The following is a 16,415-nucleotide window of genomic DNA, read 5'->3' as shown; positions in this document are numbered from 1 at the left end:
TAATTGAGGTGTAACTCAAGCTACTCCAAATCTGACCTAGTTTGCATCGTAAGGGAATTTTAGTTCTAAATATTTGTTTTACGTTAATTGATAGCACATATTGGTTTAAAGATTTGAGAGTGTAGACTGTAATTTGGATTAAAATAAATCAGAGAACAATTTTACTACGTAACAATAATTTTGTTTAAAGTTGAAGTTTAAGTATTCCTCCTAAATATGGCATTAAACAATTGAACTACAGGATATGTAGTTCATCACCGTTCCCGCGAGATTTCCGCTGCAAGTCTCGTTTCGAGCGCGGCCGTTGTCCGGGAGCGAGATGGCGGCGGCGGAGGGAGAAGCGAGCAATGCGAATGTGACGGAGGCGAAGGCTGACGAAGGGTCCGTCTAATGAACATGGTTTTAACTGTTTTATTGTAAAAAATCAAAGTGCAAACCCATAACGTATCTGTTTGTACCTCTTGACATTGTAAAGGTGTTTTCAGTCAAAAACCTGTGCTGTGTTCAGGCTGTGTTGTCGATAACGGACGCCGGTGATCATGGCGGGAGCCGTGCGTGAAGACAGACAACATTCAGTCTTACTTGTTGTTATTATGCAATTACCTAGTCGTTAGTAGCCTTGGACTTTCTGCAGCAGTACTTGCTGCTGGTGTGTTAAATACACTTCATCTGAATATACACAGTAAATATTTGTTGAAGAAAGTTAGCTGGTGAGTGGAAATGCGGCCCTCGCCTCGTCACTGACTCTGATGCTGAACACTGTGACTGCCGTGTGTTTTCTTCTTGACGTCTTATTTTTTTCCTCGGGTTTTTGTGCACATTTTTGTAGCTAATAAATGTATCATTGTGTTTAATTTCAGCGATGGTGCATTCGCAGAACTGGCCCCAACTATGGAGACCGAGTCGGCAAATGCAAAGGAAGCCGCGGTTGGTATTCCTCTGCATCACACTTGTCACTTCTTTCTATTATTTACTGTTGATGCGCCCTAAATGCTACATACATCAATGAACAGAACAGTTTTCTTAGTCATTCCATTAATAGTATGTACCTCAATCAGGGACAGTGTTGCAGAAGTGGAATTTGAACCAAGAGCCATCAGGCTACTGCCTTAAGCTCTATGAAACTCATTACTGGAGGGCATGAGCAGCAGGTTGTGTAGTTGGTTAGAGCTACTGCTTTCTAGTCAGAGGACTCGATCTGGAATCCCTGCTCCTGCTGTTGCACTCTTGGTCAGGCCATTTAGCCTGAATTGATCCAGCGAGAACTTCAGCGCTGCATACAGTTATGTATATATTAGTGATGATGAGTGATATTCCACGCTGTCCAGGAGGCTGCGGGGGAAAGCTCTGAGGCTGTTGACACCCAAGTCGGCTCAGCTGATGAGGACAGCGGCCGCCAGCTGGGAGGGGTGGAGCTGCAGTGTGCGCTCTGCATGAAGTGGTTCACTGCTGACACCTTCAGCATTGACACATCGTAAGTTGAAGACGTCCGGGAAGGGTCCTCTGCCGTGGTGAAATGAGTTTATCTGTTGCAACGTGACTTTAGCCTCGTGTCTCACAGCGCTTGGCCTGTGTGATTGGACGTGGCTTTCATCCCTGATCCATCTTTTTGTACTCGCATTGTTTGTCCCGTTTTTTCTGGCTGCTCTGGTTTCCTGCTATAGTCCTTAGATGTACATTTTAGGTGGACTGTAAATTGGCCGTTGTGTGTATGTCTGTTGTACTGCTCTGCTATATACGTAGATAAATAAGGTAGGCAGTTTAGTGCAGCTTGTGAAGCGTTGTAAGTCTCTGTCCATATAGAATATGTGTCAATACTAAGCAAAAATCATTTTACATTGTTTTGGAGAAAAGCATTTGCCAAATGAGAGAATGCAAATATACCTAAAACACGAATCTCTTTGTTTTTGCAGAACCTGCCTGTCTTTCATGACCAACTATGTATTTCACTGCAACGTGTGTCATCACAGTGGCAACACTTATTTCTTAAGAAAACAAGCCAGTAAGTCTAATTTAATAATAATAATAAGAAAAAAAAAACTACAGAGTTAGAGTGAGAGAAAAAAGTAATTTCTCTTGCCAACACTAAGAATGTTAGATTACATTTCATTATAACATTTTCCTGGGTGTTAGACCACAGTTTTTGAGGTTATAGAACTGTATGTCAGACATTGATGTGAGCAGCATAGGGTACCCTTGTGGGGGGGACAGTTTTGCTTCCTTACTGTTCATGTTATACATCTTGTACTGTAGGTACAACCTTAAGCTGACTCCTGCAGAAGTTCTTAGGCGATGCAGTGATTGTTAAGGGTATCAGGGACAAGTAGGAGGATGCGTAAAGTGGCTTGGTAAAGCCTTTGAGTGGTGCAAATGAAACCAACTTTAGCTCAATGTAGAAAAGACCAATGAGGTGCTGGTGGACTTTAGGAGGAGGTCCAAAGGTACACAGTGATCAGTGGATATTGATGCAGAGGAAGCAGGAATGTAAAAGTACTCGGGTGCTCAATTCATTGTCCTACGGAGCACACAAGTCAGTGCTGCAGTCCAGTCTGTTGTAGCAGGTGCCATCTTCTATGCATCATGACATCAGACATCGTGTACCATCACTTGAACCCTCTGCACACCCCCCTAGCTAAACACAGGAGCACTGTTCAGTTGCGGTGTTTGAGCACAACCTAAGGTGATACGGTATTATAATAAATCCTCCTCCTGTCAAGTGTATTCCTATATCCTGAGTGGTATTGAATTCTCTACTATTTATTAGCATATTCTTACACACCTCTACACTTGTCTGTGTGATGTGTTACTCCATCAAATTCTTGCAGGACTTTGATATATACATTTTGTTGTAGCCTAATGCCATTATAAGTTAAATATCTAAAGGTTATTCTAAAATCTTTGTGCCTTTTAAAAATCCGTTTTATTTTATGTCTTCTCATCCTTTTGGTAACCAAAAACTTGTTATAGAAACTGTGTTAAAAATTCACTGGGGCTGATTTAAAAAGTTGCTTGTTTTAACAGATCTTAAGGAGATGTGTCTCACTGCTCTGGCCAATCTGACGTGGCGGTCCCGGAATCAGGACGAACACCCAAAGACCATGTTTTCCAAAGACAAGGTAAGCATGGTGGAATGTGCAGTACTCATGAGGCTTTTGTCCGGGTCTTTATTAGCATTTACAGTTGCAGTTTCCCAGGATTTGAGGAGTTACTTATGCTTGATGTACTAACAGCACAGAAAGTGTTTTAGGAAGGACTGTGTTTAACTCAGAAAGTCATCTCTTTGAAGCTTTAGTGGTAACTGCAGCATTGTTCTCTTATCCTTTCTTTTTATTCACCATACAGGACATCATACCGTTCATTGACAAGTACTGGGAATGCATGACGACCCGACAGAGACCAGGGAAACTGACTTGGCAGAATAACATAGTGAAGACCATGGTCAGCTGCTCTTTAACTATTATGTAGTTGAATGAATCTATGTAGTTAAATGAATGTTTCTTAGTCCCCCGTGGTGTGCATAATTGCAGAGCAAAGAACGTGATGTCTTTCTGGTAAAAGAGCACCCTGACCCTGGGAGTAAAGATGCTGAAGAGGACTACCCAAAATTTGGACTTCTTGATCAGGTATTGTACATTGCTTCAGTCCCCCAGTTTTGTCATGTGCTGTTTTCTTTTTATGTATGTGTTTTAAAGAATTACAAGGCCAAATTTGAGATACAAATGTTAAATATGAGCAGATTTTTTTTAAAAGAATTTCAGTTCAAGAGCCATCACTACCATTTTATGACCATTTCATTTATGACGAGCTTTTTCATTGTTTAAATAGAATTTGCTGATTGCCGATTTTACACAGGAAATTACCATATTGATTTAAAATCTGAAAACAAATCATTCTTTATTTTTGTATTTACATTAATCTGTTTCAGCATTAGCATGACATTTAAATTAGAACAGTCATCAAAGCCCTATGTTCTGTGTCAAGATTACACATACAAATTTATGCACAGCTACAGCCAAGTTAAGAGGGAAACAAGTGTATATTTCAATAAATGCATGTTGTGACTTCTGTTTAATATTAAGGATTTAAAAAACGGGAAATATAATGCATTTGTCTTGAAAGTAATTCACTGCTCTAATTATGTTTTGTAACTGATTATTTGTAATTTTAGGATCTAGCCAACATCGGTCCTTCGTACGACAATCAAAAACAAACGACGTCTGTTTCAACAGGAGGCGGATTGAATGGTGCGTTCATAGCTCCATGTCTTTGAATTCTGACCCAAAGTACTGTGGTTACAACCTGCATCTTGCTTATATGTACATAGACTCCATACAAATATTTGTCACAAGTTGGGTTTTAAGTACAGTCTGCATTAGATGTTAATGCTACATATAGTTGCTGCTTTCACAATAACTTTACATTTGAAATACCTGCAGCACTATAATAGAAATGTGATATTGCATTTTATAGTTACCAGTTTTAGAGATGTTATATGTTGCATGTATACAGCGAGTCCAGTCATGGATTAAAAGTTAGACTGTTAAATGACCTCCTTTGCTATCATGATTAACCACCTCTACTGTGACATGGACAAATAATGTATTAGTATGGTTACTATAGTTTAAAATTTGAACAGCTGTTCTGTAACTGAGGGTAACCCTAAACAGTTGTACATTGTGTTCCAGGTGGATCGTCTTTCCCAGGTGAATACATGGTATTTTAGCAACTGAATTTTATGATGTTGTTTCATCCTTTCCAAGTACCGTCATTCTTTTAATTTAGCTGGTTGATTATGGATTCCTTGTGCTTGCTTTTCCTGGGCCTGTTTGCCCTCCCCCTGCCTCCACCCCGCCCTGCCCCACGCAAGCCCTCAATGCCCACACTAATCCCTGCCTCTGTCTGCTGCCAGTTTTTACTGCACATATGGGTCTGTGCAGCATTCAACCTGATGCTATTGCAGAAATCCAAACAAATGATCCTTATTAATAAGGGAAAACTAAAAACAATTCATCTTTGATCATTTTCTGGATTTTTTCTCAGCTATACAAAAATTATAATTGGCCTCTTGCCTCTTTTTGCTGAATTATATCTGAATTTGACTATATGAAAATGGGTAAATCCATGCCAACTCTCCCAGTAACTGTTTCCTGACCCTTAGATTGTTTTGGGTAAATGTACCCTTGGGTTCACTTGTTAACTTCTTAAAGGGTCAGGCAACATGCTTGACTACGTTGACATGGAAGACCCCAAAAGCTGAATCTTGTAGTCGTGCAGACCTGATGGGGTCTTCATTCTTCTCTAGGCCTGTCATTAAGATTTAATCCCTGTGTCTCCTGTTTTTAACTGAATGGCTCAGTTGCAGTGTGCATTCCACATAAGAATATAATGAGATTCTTAATATGTAGCTGTGCAAAGCTGTGACTTTCATGTGCATTTCAGCAGGGTGTACCTGTGGTTTAAGGCAAGATGTGTGTTAATCCAGTTGCAGTGTGCATTAACAAGGCCATCTAACTATTTAGTAAGTACTAAAGCCCCAGCAGGTTTAACAGCTATAGATGATAACATCATGAACCAGAAAATATACACCATTTTAAAACAAAACATTGCACAAAATGTTTACCCAGTTGAGTGGTGCAGTACTGCTGTAGCTATAAATTGCAGCATGAATAACAAGTCTGCAGTGTCTTTGTGGTGGTCCTGCAATATTGCACTTTGGTTTATGATAGTAAAAATTCTTAATTCTGCATTAAAGTTGGACCTTCTGAATGCACACTGCAATTGACCCAGTATGTTTTGTCAGTGGCTTTAAGTGGCCTATAGCATGTTTTTGCTCTGGTTAGAATTGCAGTACTGACAATACAGTAAGGTTCCATAACACATTGTATAGGCTTTTTTAAAAGTTTGTCAGTATGTTGGTTAGTAAAACAGCAGTACCATTTACATAACCTCTCAAATATCCTAACTGTAGGTCAATATTATTAGTTTCTCTTTTGTTTTTTTTTTCTCCCCCCATCCTCCATTTCCCTTTGTGTCAGAGGACACCTTATAGAATTTACCACACTTAGAAAAACTTATCTTCAAAGCTGACTGACTTATTGTGCCATTTTTAAAACATTTTTATTCAATCTTATTGTGCCTCTGTTGGCTATAGAGAACCAGCAGCAGTTACTAGATATATCCAGTTCTTGCAGTCCTTGTGTTATAGCAAATGCCTCCTTTGTTTGATTTATTGTAATTGTTTGTCAACTTAATGTTGACCCAGAAATTTTTAGCTTTAGTTCACAATATTTATATCTGTTGGCCTGCCTGCTCAGTGCTCTTCTGCTTTGTTATATTTTAGCTTTGGTAAATTGTCAGCTGCTTTTTTGTTTTTGCTTTGTTTAAAGTTTTGCCTTTGTGTTGTGTGTGTTTTTCATAGGATGGTTTTATCAACTGCAGAATTCAGGGCTCTTGACAAAAAACTCAAGGAGTCCCTGACTCCTCAACCAGAAATTTAGGGGGCAACTCAAATTTCATCTTAAAGCAGGGCAGTAGGTAGTTAGTGTTTACTGCTTTTCCTTGCTTTCTGAAGGTTTAAATCCACCTCCTAGTCTCGTAGTCTTGCTCTAGGTTCTTGCTCTGAATTTATACTGTAAGAATATGCCACAGCTTAAATAGGTAAAACACTGTAAAGTTAATTATCTCACACCGTTGTTTACCTTGGATAATGGTGTCAGTTAAATTTAATATTATTACATAAATATTGGTAACATTAGGTAAAATGTTAACGTTTTACTGTCGATCAGCATGCCGTAAACCTGATATGACTTGTACATAAACTGAGAAGCTTGAGTGCAGTTTTTAATTCTGTTGAATTAAGTTAGCATAAAGATAATAATGTACAGCTCAGCTTGCATTAATCTTTCACCCAAGGAGCAGCCGTTGGTGTTAAACGTAACTTTATATGTTTTTGGTCATGTTTGTGACCATTTTAGCAGTCTGGAGCCCTGGATTTATGACAATATGGTAATGTATGTATTTATTTAGCTCAAAGTTATGACATTTATATTTGCTCATGAGGCATTTGTAGTTATGAGAGACCTGTAAGACAGCTCTGTGTTTTCACTCAAGGGCTTAACTGATATGTTGTAGTTTGTGTATGCGTGGAAGTGCACGTGTGCGGGACCAGTTCAGTGTGTGCCTAAAGGGGCTCAGAGCGTGAAGGGTTTATGCGGCCGGTGCAGAGCATACTAGTGACACCTTTTCTATGTGAAAGGTGCACTGGCTCCTGGTGGGACCGGCAAGGGCAGAGGAGCCAAGCGCAAGCAGCAGGACCAGGGCACAGTGGGCACCACCAAGAGGACACGCAGGTAGGCTTGGGAGCCACTTGCTCAGAAAGTGTCAAAGTTTTACTGTTCATACAATGTTGCTACAAATGCAGCTTGTCAGTCTGTCAGCCTTTGCCAGACATCAAATTTCATCATAGAATCAGAATGTTGAACTGTACCTGATTTTTATGCGTTGTGTTTTTCCTGCCCCTTCACCATTCCGGTGTGTATATGACTCATTATTTTTGGCCATAATCTCAGCACGGTCGTGCAGAAGTTGAAGTTGGTGCCTCGCAACTCCCGGGCTATGGGTCGGAACATGTCTTCATATGTTTCCTTCAGGTGCTCCAATTTTCTCCCGCAGTCCAAAGACATGTTTCAGATGAACTGGACATTCTAAATTGCCCTTGGGGGGTGTGACTGCGCAAGTGAATTGAGTGTGTGAGTGTACATAATGAACCTGTTATGGACTGGCATCCCATCCAGTGTGTTCCCTGTCTCATGCCCAAAACTTTTGGGTTCTGCTCTGAAGCACTGAGACCCTGCACTGGGAAAAAAGGTTTTTGATGATGGATGAACCTCAGCTAGGTGTTCCACTGATGAGAACTAGGGCTAAGTGCACATCTCTAGTGGTTCAACATCTTTCAGACAGCTGATCACCCACACTCAGCAACATTTTTCATTGTAGTGTTTAATGTGCTTTACTGTTCTCTCCACAGTGATCCTCTCTTTGCAGCCCAGCGCCTGCCCCCCCATGGCTACCCTTTGGAGCACCCCTTCAACAAGGATGGTTACCGCTATATTCTGGCTGAGCCGGACCCCCATGCTCCTGACCCTGAGAAACTCGAGCTGGATTGCTGGGCAGGGAAGCCCATCCCTGGGGACCTGTACAGGGCTTGTCTGTATGAGCGTGTTCTGCTCGCGTTGCATGACCGAGGTATGTTGTGCCATAAGACTGAGTTTAGGGACTTAATTTTACCAGCAAACTAGTGACAAGGAACACAGTTGGACTGTGCTTCTCTGAAGCCTTTATTTACAGATGAATTTGAGAGTGTAGCATTCTCTGTCAGGCATGTTTCTTTGTGCCTGTAGATTGAAAAGAAGCAAGACAGCTCATAATGTGCACATGAGAAGAAGTGTGAATGTGTTTTCACCTCTGCCAAGTTCACGTAGTTTTTATACTTTGAGAGGAAGACTGGATAATTGGCTACAACTGCATTTGGAAAGACTTCTTAAATTTTATTAAAGTGACATTGTTTTTGGAACTCACTGGAAGAAAACTATGACAAAATATTATTTATATCGTTGTGTAAAGTACAAACTTTAAAGCAAGTCTGCTGTCCTCATACAGCCCCCCAGCTGAAGATCTCTGACGATCGGCTGACAGTGACTGGGGAGAAAGGCTACTCCATGGTTCGGGCATCCCATGGTGTGAGGAAGGGTTCCTGGTTCTTTGAAGTGTCCATTGACGACATGCCCCCAGATACTGCATCTCGCCTGGGCTGGTCACAGCCCCTAGGTTAGTGTCACCAAATTTCTTTGCTCGTACTCATAAACCCATAGCTTTAAATATAGACAGTACACTGGATTCACAACTTAGAAATACAACTGGGACCAGAAGGTGGTCCTGCGCATGAAAGGTAAAGCACAGAGGTTCTTGGTTCTGGCTCCGTTGTGGTGGAACGACCTTTCCCTCTCTCTCAGAACTGCGGAAACTCTGTCTGCATTCGAGAAGGGTCTGAAAACTCACCTTTTCCGGACCCATTTCGCCCAAGATCTCGCCAGCTCATGCACAGTGTAAATGTTCATGCACCATAACTTCATGAGCATCACCAGATAAAGCCTTTAATCAGCCACTACTTCGGCATTGTATTTGCTTGCTTGTGTATCTTAGATTTTTTTTTTTTTTTTTAAAAAAAAAAAAAAAAGGTTAGGAGGGTATCAGGATTTGTCTATCACTGTGTTTTATGTACCTACTTGAACGATGAACCTTGGTGCAGCAAGTAGTAGGTAACAAACTAGATTTACTTCGAGTCACATGTCTGCAGCCATGTCTCTTTCTCTTAACGTAATGCATAAATTTTACTTTTGCTGAGATGTACGTCGATTTGGACAAAAGCGTCTGCTAAATGAATAAATGTAAATTAGGTTTGTATGTTAATGCAGAGAACTTTTCACTATGTCTCAATCAGTAAAGCCATAATAATTCACATGTGTAGCTACAGGTTAGGTTCCATAGGAACCCAAGATAACACTATAGTTAAATTTTGCTGTGAGGTTTTTATTCATCCCGCTCCTCTCCATTTTCATTAACCACTTACCCTGCGTAGGTTTGCTTTATTCCAGAGTCTATCCTGGAGACAGGTCATGAGGCAGGGTACACTCTGGATAGAATACCATACTGACAAAAAAAAAAAAACTTCAAACACAATTAAGTGTACTTTGAAATTACTGAATATAAAATGTCATCTGCAGTCGTCTTTTCATTACTGATTGTTGACTCCTCAAGTAAGCATGTGCAATGTTCATCAGCAACCACTTTTGTTTTTATTATGTATCTAATGAATAGAGAAATAATAATGACGACGTACCTTGAGTTACTTGCTGGATAGTTCTGTGAAATGTAGCTATTTATATGCTATCTTTGAGCTGCAGAATTTAAACTAATTTAAAATTACAAAATGAAATTGTATTGTCTGAACAAACTCCTAATCATTGCTGATTGTGTGATATATCTTGTAAACATGAACAACAATCCTCATCTTGTTCTTGATTGCTGACACTCATGAACGCTGCATGTGAGCTGTAAACTTTAAAATTCCATCTCATATCCCTACTCTGTTTGGGAGTGCTTTATATGAACTAACAGCTGAGTGCAGAAATGGGTTGTACTCACTCTGCAACAAGCAAATTTTTGAAAATAGACAAGTGCAGAAAAAATAATTGAACTAAAAGTTTGTATTTTTGAAAATTTGGAACTCGAGTTCTTGTAACACAAGGACCCAGTGTAACAAATATTTTAGTGATGTATGTTGCTGTTAAGGCTGTAACTTCTGAGTTCATGCAGTGTGTGTGTGTCTACCCTGCAATGGACTGGCGTCCCATCCAGGGTGTACCCGCCCTCATCCTTGTACTTGGTGCTTCTGAAATTGGATTGATTGGAATAATTAATATATTAAATATGTCTCCTCCTCTTTATGTAATGCATAAATTGTACTTTTGCTGAGATGTAGGTTGCTTTGGACAAAAGCATCTACTAAATGAATAAATGTCAGTATTAACCTGTAGGCAGAGAAGAATTTTGTAGTGGAACAACTGTTTGCGCTGAAAAACTTTATGCTGTGGTTTGGGAGGAGCAAAATTCTATTTGAAAGCAGCTGGGTGCTCTGGTTTCTTTTTCAGATCACATCTTTCTCCCTCTGCTGAACTAATAGTTATGACAAAATTAACCTCATTTGGTGTTTCATGTGTAGACACATTGTGTGGCTTAGGAAGCTACAGGAACATTGGATCTGGGAGACCAAAGTTCACCATTGTGTGTACCTTGTGCTCAGTTCCTGAGTACAGCATTCAGTTCAGCGCTTCTCTGGGTGTCTTCAGGGTCAGCACACTGTAACCATTGTCTCTTAGAAGGAACATGTTACAAGAGGGACAGATTGCAGGAGTGAATGTTTCCAGGGCTGCTACAGTGGGCTGGGGCTGTGAGAACCCAGCAGTCTGGGCTGGGAACAGCAGAGGTGACGTGTGAAGCGCCTCCAGCTTGGCTCTTGTATCAGTGGGGAAAAAACGAACGCTGCAGGGACCACAGCTCTTCATTCCACTCAGCATCACTGCTCTTGAGACAGCAAAGTGCGAGACACACCGGTAACACACTGCTGCTGTTGCTGGGGAGTATTGATTGATCTTTTTAGACTGGAATGCCAGAAAGTAAGTCCTTTACTGTCCAAGCAGCCTCTTAGGAGTCTCCCACCTCACTTCTTTCCGTGAAGTAAGGTGGAAGCTCTGCTTTGCAAGTGTGTATGTATCCTGCTGCACGTGGCTTCTCATGCACCATTACTGTAATTTAGAAAGAGTGGACCACCCTGGGGGAGCAGTGACTAATAACACCAACATGTCCACATGTTCTGTAGTATGTTGTATGTGTGCTCTCAGTAATGTGCTGTTGGCTGAATAAGTCAGTAAAAAGAATGATAATGTGTTTCCTGAGGGCTCGCTACCTTTCTTAATAAGTTGTCAATCACAGATTGCTTTTACTATGAATAAAATGGTCTTTGATTCCCTGAATGTTCATAGACTTGCAATTGTTAAGGAGTTGCGTTATTAGTTTTCATAAATGAAATGTTTTAACCTGAATCCCCTGTTAAGTCAGCAGGTGTTATTCACACAATCAGTTGTGTGTAGTTCTCTGCTATTGTATTGTGTACGTATGCACTTTGTTTACTTAGTATATGAATACCAAAACCAGAATTACTCCACTGATCCATACAGCCAGCTATTCAATTGGCATACAGTTCTGTACATAATTTGTTTTCTGCCTTTTTACTGAGGCAGCTGAAAAGTTAACTGGGATGAATCTAATCACGTTTGTGGAAACGAAGATTCCAATAGGACTCGAGTTCACTTTGGTGCTGCTCTACTGAGCACTATATGCCACTTCACTTTTTCCCCACACTGCCTTCTCCAGGTCCCTGGTAATGTCCTTTGTGTCACTGGTTTGACATGCAAATAAGACCCTTTAGTTGGGCTCATGCAGTTTAATAATTTGGCCACCAGAGGACTCTCCGTCACTCTCAAATAGTTCAGTAAATTGGTGATGTGATCTTAACACTGCAGTACACACTCTACTGCTTTTTGTCCTTTTTTTTTTTTTTTTGTCCTTTTTTTTCCTTCCTTGGGGGACAGATGAAAATTGTATGCAGTTTAATCAAATACAGCATCCTATCTGCTCCTTGGTAACAGGAAACTTGCAGGCTCCTTTGGGCTATGACAAGTTCAGCTACTCTTGGCGCAGTAAGAAGGGTACCCGCTTCCACCAGTCCATCGGGAAGCACTACTCGGATGGCTACGGCCAGGGGGACATCCTGGGCTTCTTCATTGAGCTACCGGACCACACAGAGACTGCCAAGGCCCTGCCGGACACCTACAAAGATAAGGTAGAGACTGGATCCAAAGAAGAGTGCATTACATAACTGAGGACCACTCTACTCAGAAAAACACTAGTTTTTCTTTCAGTTTTCCACTTCAGTAAAGTTCACCTTGCATAGGGTGTGTTGAGGACTGTTTTTAATTGTACTTTTAAGTAATTTTTTGTAACAATTTCATCACATTTGTGGACAGATTTAAAGTTTGGTTAGTTACTTCCTGTCAATTGTCCAAGAGTGAAGCGCCCGTGTGTTACAGATATAAATGAGAATCTAACTGTTTTTAGATGGGAAACTCAAGTTCTTTTGGAAAATATTTTTCTTTATCCTTATTTTGTGTGCATGCAAAATTCCTATACATTTGTTTTCACTGTAAATATGATGCATATCTTGAGTAGAACAGCTTTGCTTGCCATAAATTAAAACTGCAGAGGTTCGTCACTGATGTTTCCTTGTTACTGAAATTTGCAGTTCTACTCATATTTAAGTGAGAAACCACCGCAGTTGTTCAGAGACATGTTTGACTGCTCTTTTGTAGGCGCTGATCAAGTTCAAAAGTTACCTGTATTTTGAAGAGAAGGACTATGTGGACAAAGCTGAGAAGAGCCTGAAGACTGTGACCCCCAGCAAGGTATTCTTGCCATTCTCTCGCTTGCACATATACTTTTATGGTACGTTTTTACAAATTTGTGTACTTGTATGATGCATAGTATTCCTTACAGTATTTGTGATACAGCACTCATTTCTGTTGAGTGGTCTCAGATGACCTTAGGTAAAAGTTGAACAGGCAGTGAAAAAAGATGAGCATACCTTAACTCTTGTAATCCTGATGGTATTTGTTTCTCTCCAGATGATTTTTTACAAAAATGGAGTGAGTCAGGGCGTGGCGTATGAGAATCTCTATGAGGGCCTATACTTCCCAGCCATCTCTCTCTACAAGAGCTGCACGGTGAGTCCTGCACCTGTACCACTGCAAGCTATGAATGGCTCTTCTCTGTGATTTGTCTAGTCAGGTGTATTTCCAAGGGTTTCCGGTTTTATTTGCTACCAATGAAGTCAGTCTTGGTTATTGACAGTTTTGCAGTTAAAAGGAATGTATAAACAAATTTGGAGTGCAGTAAAATAAGTGCTTGTGTGAGTATGATTTTTAGATTGGGGAAAATTCTTCTGAGAAATCTTCTGATGTGGCCTAAAGAAAAGAGCATCATGCATCTTCGGGGAGGTTTTTTGTTTAATGTACATAAATTCTGGTTCCTTTTGTTGCTGAAAAACAAGTCGAGGAACGGTCATAAAAAGTCTTGTTGAAATTTTTATTGAAGTCAGTCAAACTTTAAATTTGTGAACCCAGTTGGTGGTTTTTATATCGTGTGCATAACATTATTCACTGACATTTTAATGCACAAATAAATGTCTGTTTTGTTTTAGGTTTCTGTAAATTTTGGACCACAGTTTAAGCACCCGCCCCAAGATGTAAAGTACCAGCCGGTGAGCAACTCTCTTCCACTGGCTGCTAGTGTACCTTTTATTTCTGTGTATTTTGTGGCTGATTCTGAAGTACATTCTTAACTGTTTCTTTTCTGGAATGAAATGCTGAAATATTCCCGCTGCCTGGGGCTAAAAATGTACAAGTGGAAAAGCATTCCTGGTTTTGTTCCTAGGTGAGTGACATGGGCTGGGTGGCAGTGACGGAGCACACGCTTGCCGACATACTGTACCATGTGGAGACGGAGGTGGATGGCCGTCGCAGTCCACCGTGGGAAGGCTAGGTGGACAGAGTGCCCTGAGCGCTGGAACTGAATCAGTTCATTTGGACACCAGGACAGCTCGCACAAAAGAGCTCATACATGAAAGTTCCACATTCAGAGTCAGGCGGAGTGTTATAACTTGTGATAAGTGTCCCAAAACCGTGCAAAATGGTTTCAGGCTTCCTGGAACAATAAAAGACATATTCCATGAAACATACATCATAGGAAAATGTTACAACTCTAAGGGTGCACAGTGGGCAGGCTACGTTTGGCTTCTCCTCCAGTGTTGACCTCACTTGCTGGAGAGTGCAATTCTAGCGAGAAGCAGGTCTCCAAGAGCTCTAAAGTCCTTTTTTTCCTGTCTGAATGGCCAAACACCTGCTTGCTCTGACACATGGCAACTGATGAGCTCTCCACCCCAAAAGGAGAGTGCAGCTTCGGGGGCTTCTGCTCCTTCGAGTGCACCGAGACAGAACGTGTCCCCACAGTGTTTCAAACCTTAAAGACTAAGCTGGTGCTCTGTTGTAATTCCTATGGGCAGTTAATTACCATGTTTCGTGTAAAATATGATTCATTCTGTTTATGTATTTTTTACTAAAAATGGTTTAAAATAAATGTGGTTTAAGTGAATTATTGTGGGATTTGGCTTTGGATGAGCAGTTTCACAACATTTGTTTTTGATTAGGTAAGTCCCTCATTCCATCAGTGATTCCAATTGCTCATTTATAGGATGTTCAGGAATGCTGAATGCTGTCGTCACACTAGTGCTGTCACCTAAAGTGACATGATTCAGAAAGAAAGTTGGCATCTAATTTTTTCCATTTCTTAAACAGAAGGATGTGTAACCTTTCAGCACATGCGCCAGTGTCCTGCTTTTGCGTTTTAGAATCACATTGAGGACATATTCAGTAGGGCTGAAAATGTTTTAAAGAATTCCCCTGCGTGCATAATTATGACTTATGCACTTGGCAAGATTACAAACTTGTCATTTCTTCAACCAGAATCTTTCACTTTGGTTGCTTTTACAGCGTTACAAATAAGCCCGGTACTGTCATGCTTAAAGACCATGCGCAGTACCAGTACAAAGTGCGAGTCCACCTGGGCAGTAGTTGTGAGGGAGCAGCTGGACAGAGGAGCGAAGCCAAGCAACCGACAAATGTCCTGCATCTGTGGAAAGTGGCGCAGAAGAGCGGAAGGCGGGTGTCTCTGATGTCCAGAGACATCAGAAGCACACACAAGCTCTTTTCTCAAAAAGAGGTAAGATATAACCTGTACAAGTGTGCACCTCTCCTGCCTACACAGGAGGTAAAAGTGGGCCCAAAAGAAGTTGCTCAAGTGTGTGGTGGTTTGTCACCCTGGCCGAAGCGCCTGGTGTCTTTGCGCAGTGACTGCATTTGCCTACAAATACAGCTACAACCCAAGTGCTGTAATGACTCTCAACAACAGTACTTTTATTGTTGTGTACATTTAAATTCTTTTATCAAGAACTGATTTGAGTAAGCCTAGACTAGAAGGATTTGCATTGCTGTTTTGATGAAAACGTCGGGTCATCTTACGCTCATGTGTACGTAGCGAGTTTACAGTGCGCATTCAGATACTGCAGATTTCAAGCAGTATAGATTGTGTTAAAGCTGTTACCTACTATTTTTGACTGTAGAAAGTGGTGTGAATGTCCTCCACAAAGGACTGCTAACAGTGTGACTACACAGCTGCCCTTAGTGTTCACATGCCACGATCCCCTCTTTTTACAAGCCAATTGCTGTGCTGAGAACACGCACAACTCATTGTGTCATTATACATTTTTTATTTGAGCTAAAATCTGCAAGTGTCGGGCTTCTGAGACAAGCTGAAGCTTGTATTCTTAAGAAAATATTATTGTATCAGTACTGTGTTGAAATTGGCACGCGATTTACATTCCATGAACATACTTTAGAAAACATGACAAATGTGGTTATAAATCATTGGCTACTTGAGACTTAGATCATCATAACCCTTTAAATGTTTTATCACATCTCTTCCGCACTTAATGGAAATTCACTTCAGACCACAGATTTTGTGTAATTTGTGCAAAAATGAACCAAGAACAAAACTTAAGACTGGGAGTGGAAATGATCAGGCCTTAAAAACAGTGTTTATGGTTTCTTAAGAACTGTGCTGTCCATGGATGGAAAGCAAGGAGCTGCAGGTCATAGGTTCATTTCCCCGATACTTGGCCGTTCCCT

At 40.8% G+C, this 16,415-nt stretch overlaps 1 protein-coding gene across 2 annotated transcripts; it reads left to right on the top strand.

Annotated features, from left to right (window-relative positions):
* The first annotated feature begins 286 nt into the window (after positions 1-286).
* Positions 287-15,072, top strand: ash2l (ash2 like, histone lysine methyltransferase complex subunit). 2 transcript variants are annotated; one of them, XM_018762403.1, is made up of 17 exons: positions 287-381; positions 861-927; positions 1,329-1,474; positions 1,914-2,002; positions 3,022-3,116; positions 3,343-3,438; positions 3,528-3,623; positions 4,169-4,244; positions 4,686-4,703; positions 7,256-7,349; positions 8,027-8,244; positions 8,659-8,826; positions 12,267-12,460; positions 12,987-13,079; positions 13,299-13,397; positions 13,874-13,933; positions 14,107-15,072. In XM_018762403.1, exons 1-17 carry the CDS (start codon positions 320-322, stop codon positions 14,212-14,214), a joined length of 1,779 nt encoding a protein of 592 aa, XP_018617919.1. In that variant the 5' UTR covers positions 287-319; the 3' UTR covers positions 14,215-15,072. The 2 variants fall into 2 exon arrangements, with proteins under 2 accessions (XP_018617919.1, XP_018617920.1); XM_018762404.1 differs by lacking the exon at positions 4,686-4,703.
* Positions 15,073-16,415: the final 1,343 nt, after the last annotated feature.

This window comes from Scleropages formosus, chromosome 12 (assembly GCF_900964775.1).
Source record: "Scleropages formosus chromosome 12, fSclFor1.1, whole genome shotgun sequence".
NCBI classification, from domain to species: Eukaryota; Metazoa; Chordata; class Actinopteri; order Osteoglossiformes; family Osteoglossidae; genus Scleropages; species Scleropages formosus.
This window is presented reverse-complemented; position numbering and strand designations above follow the sequence as displayed.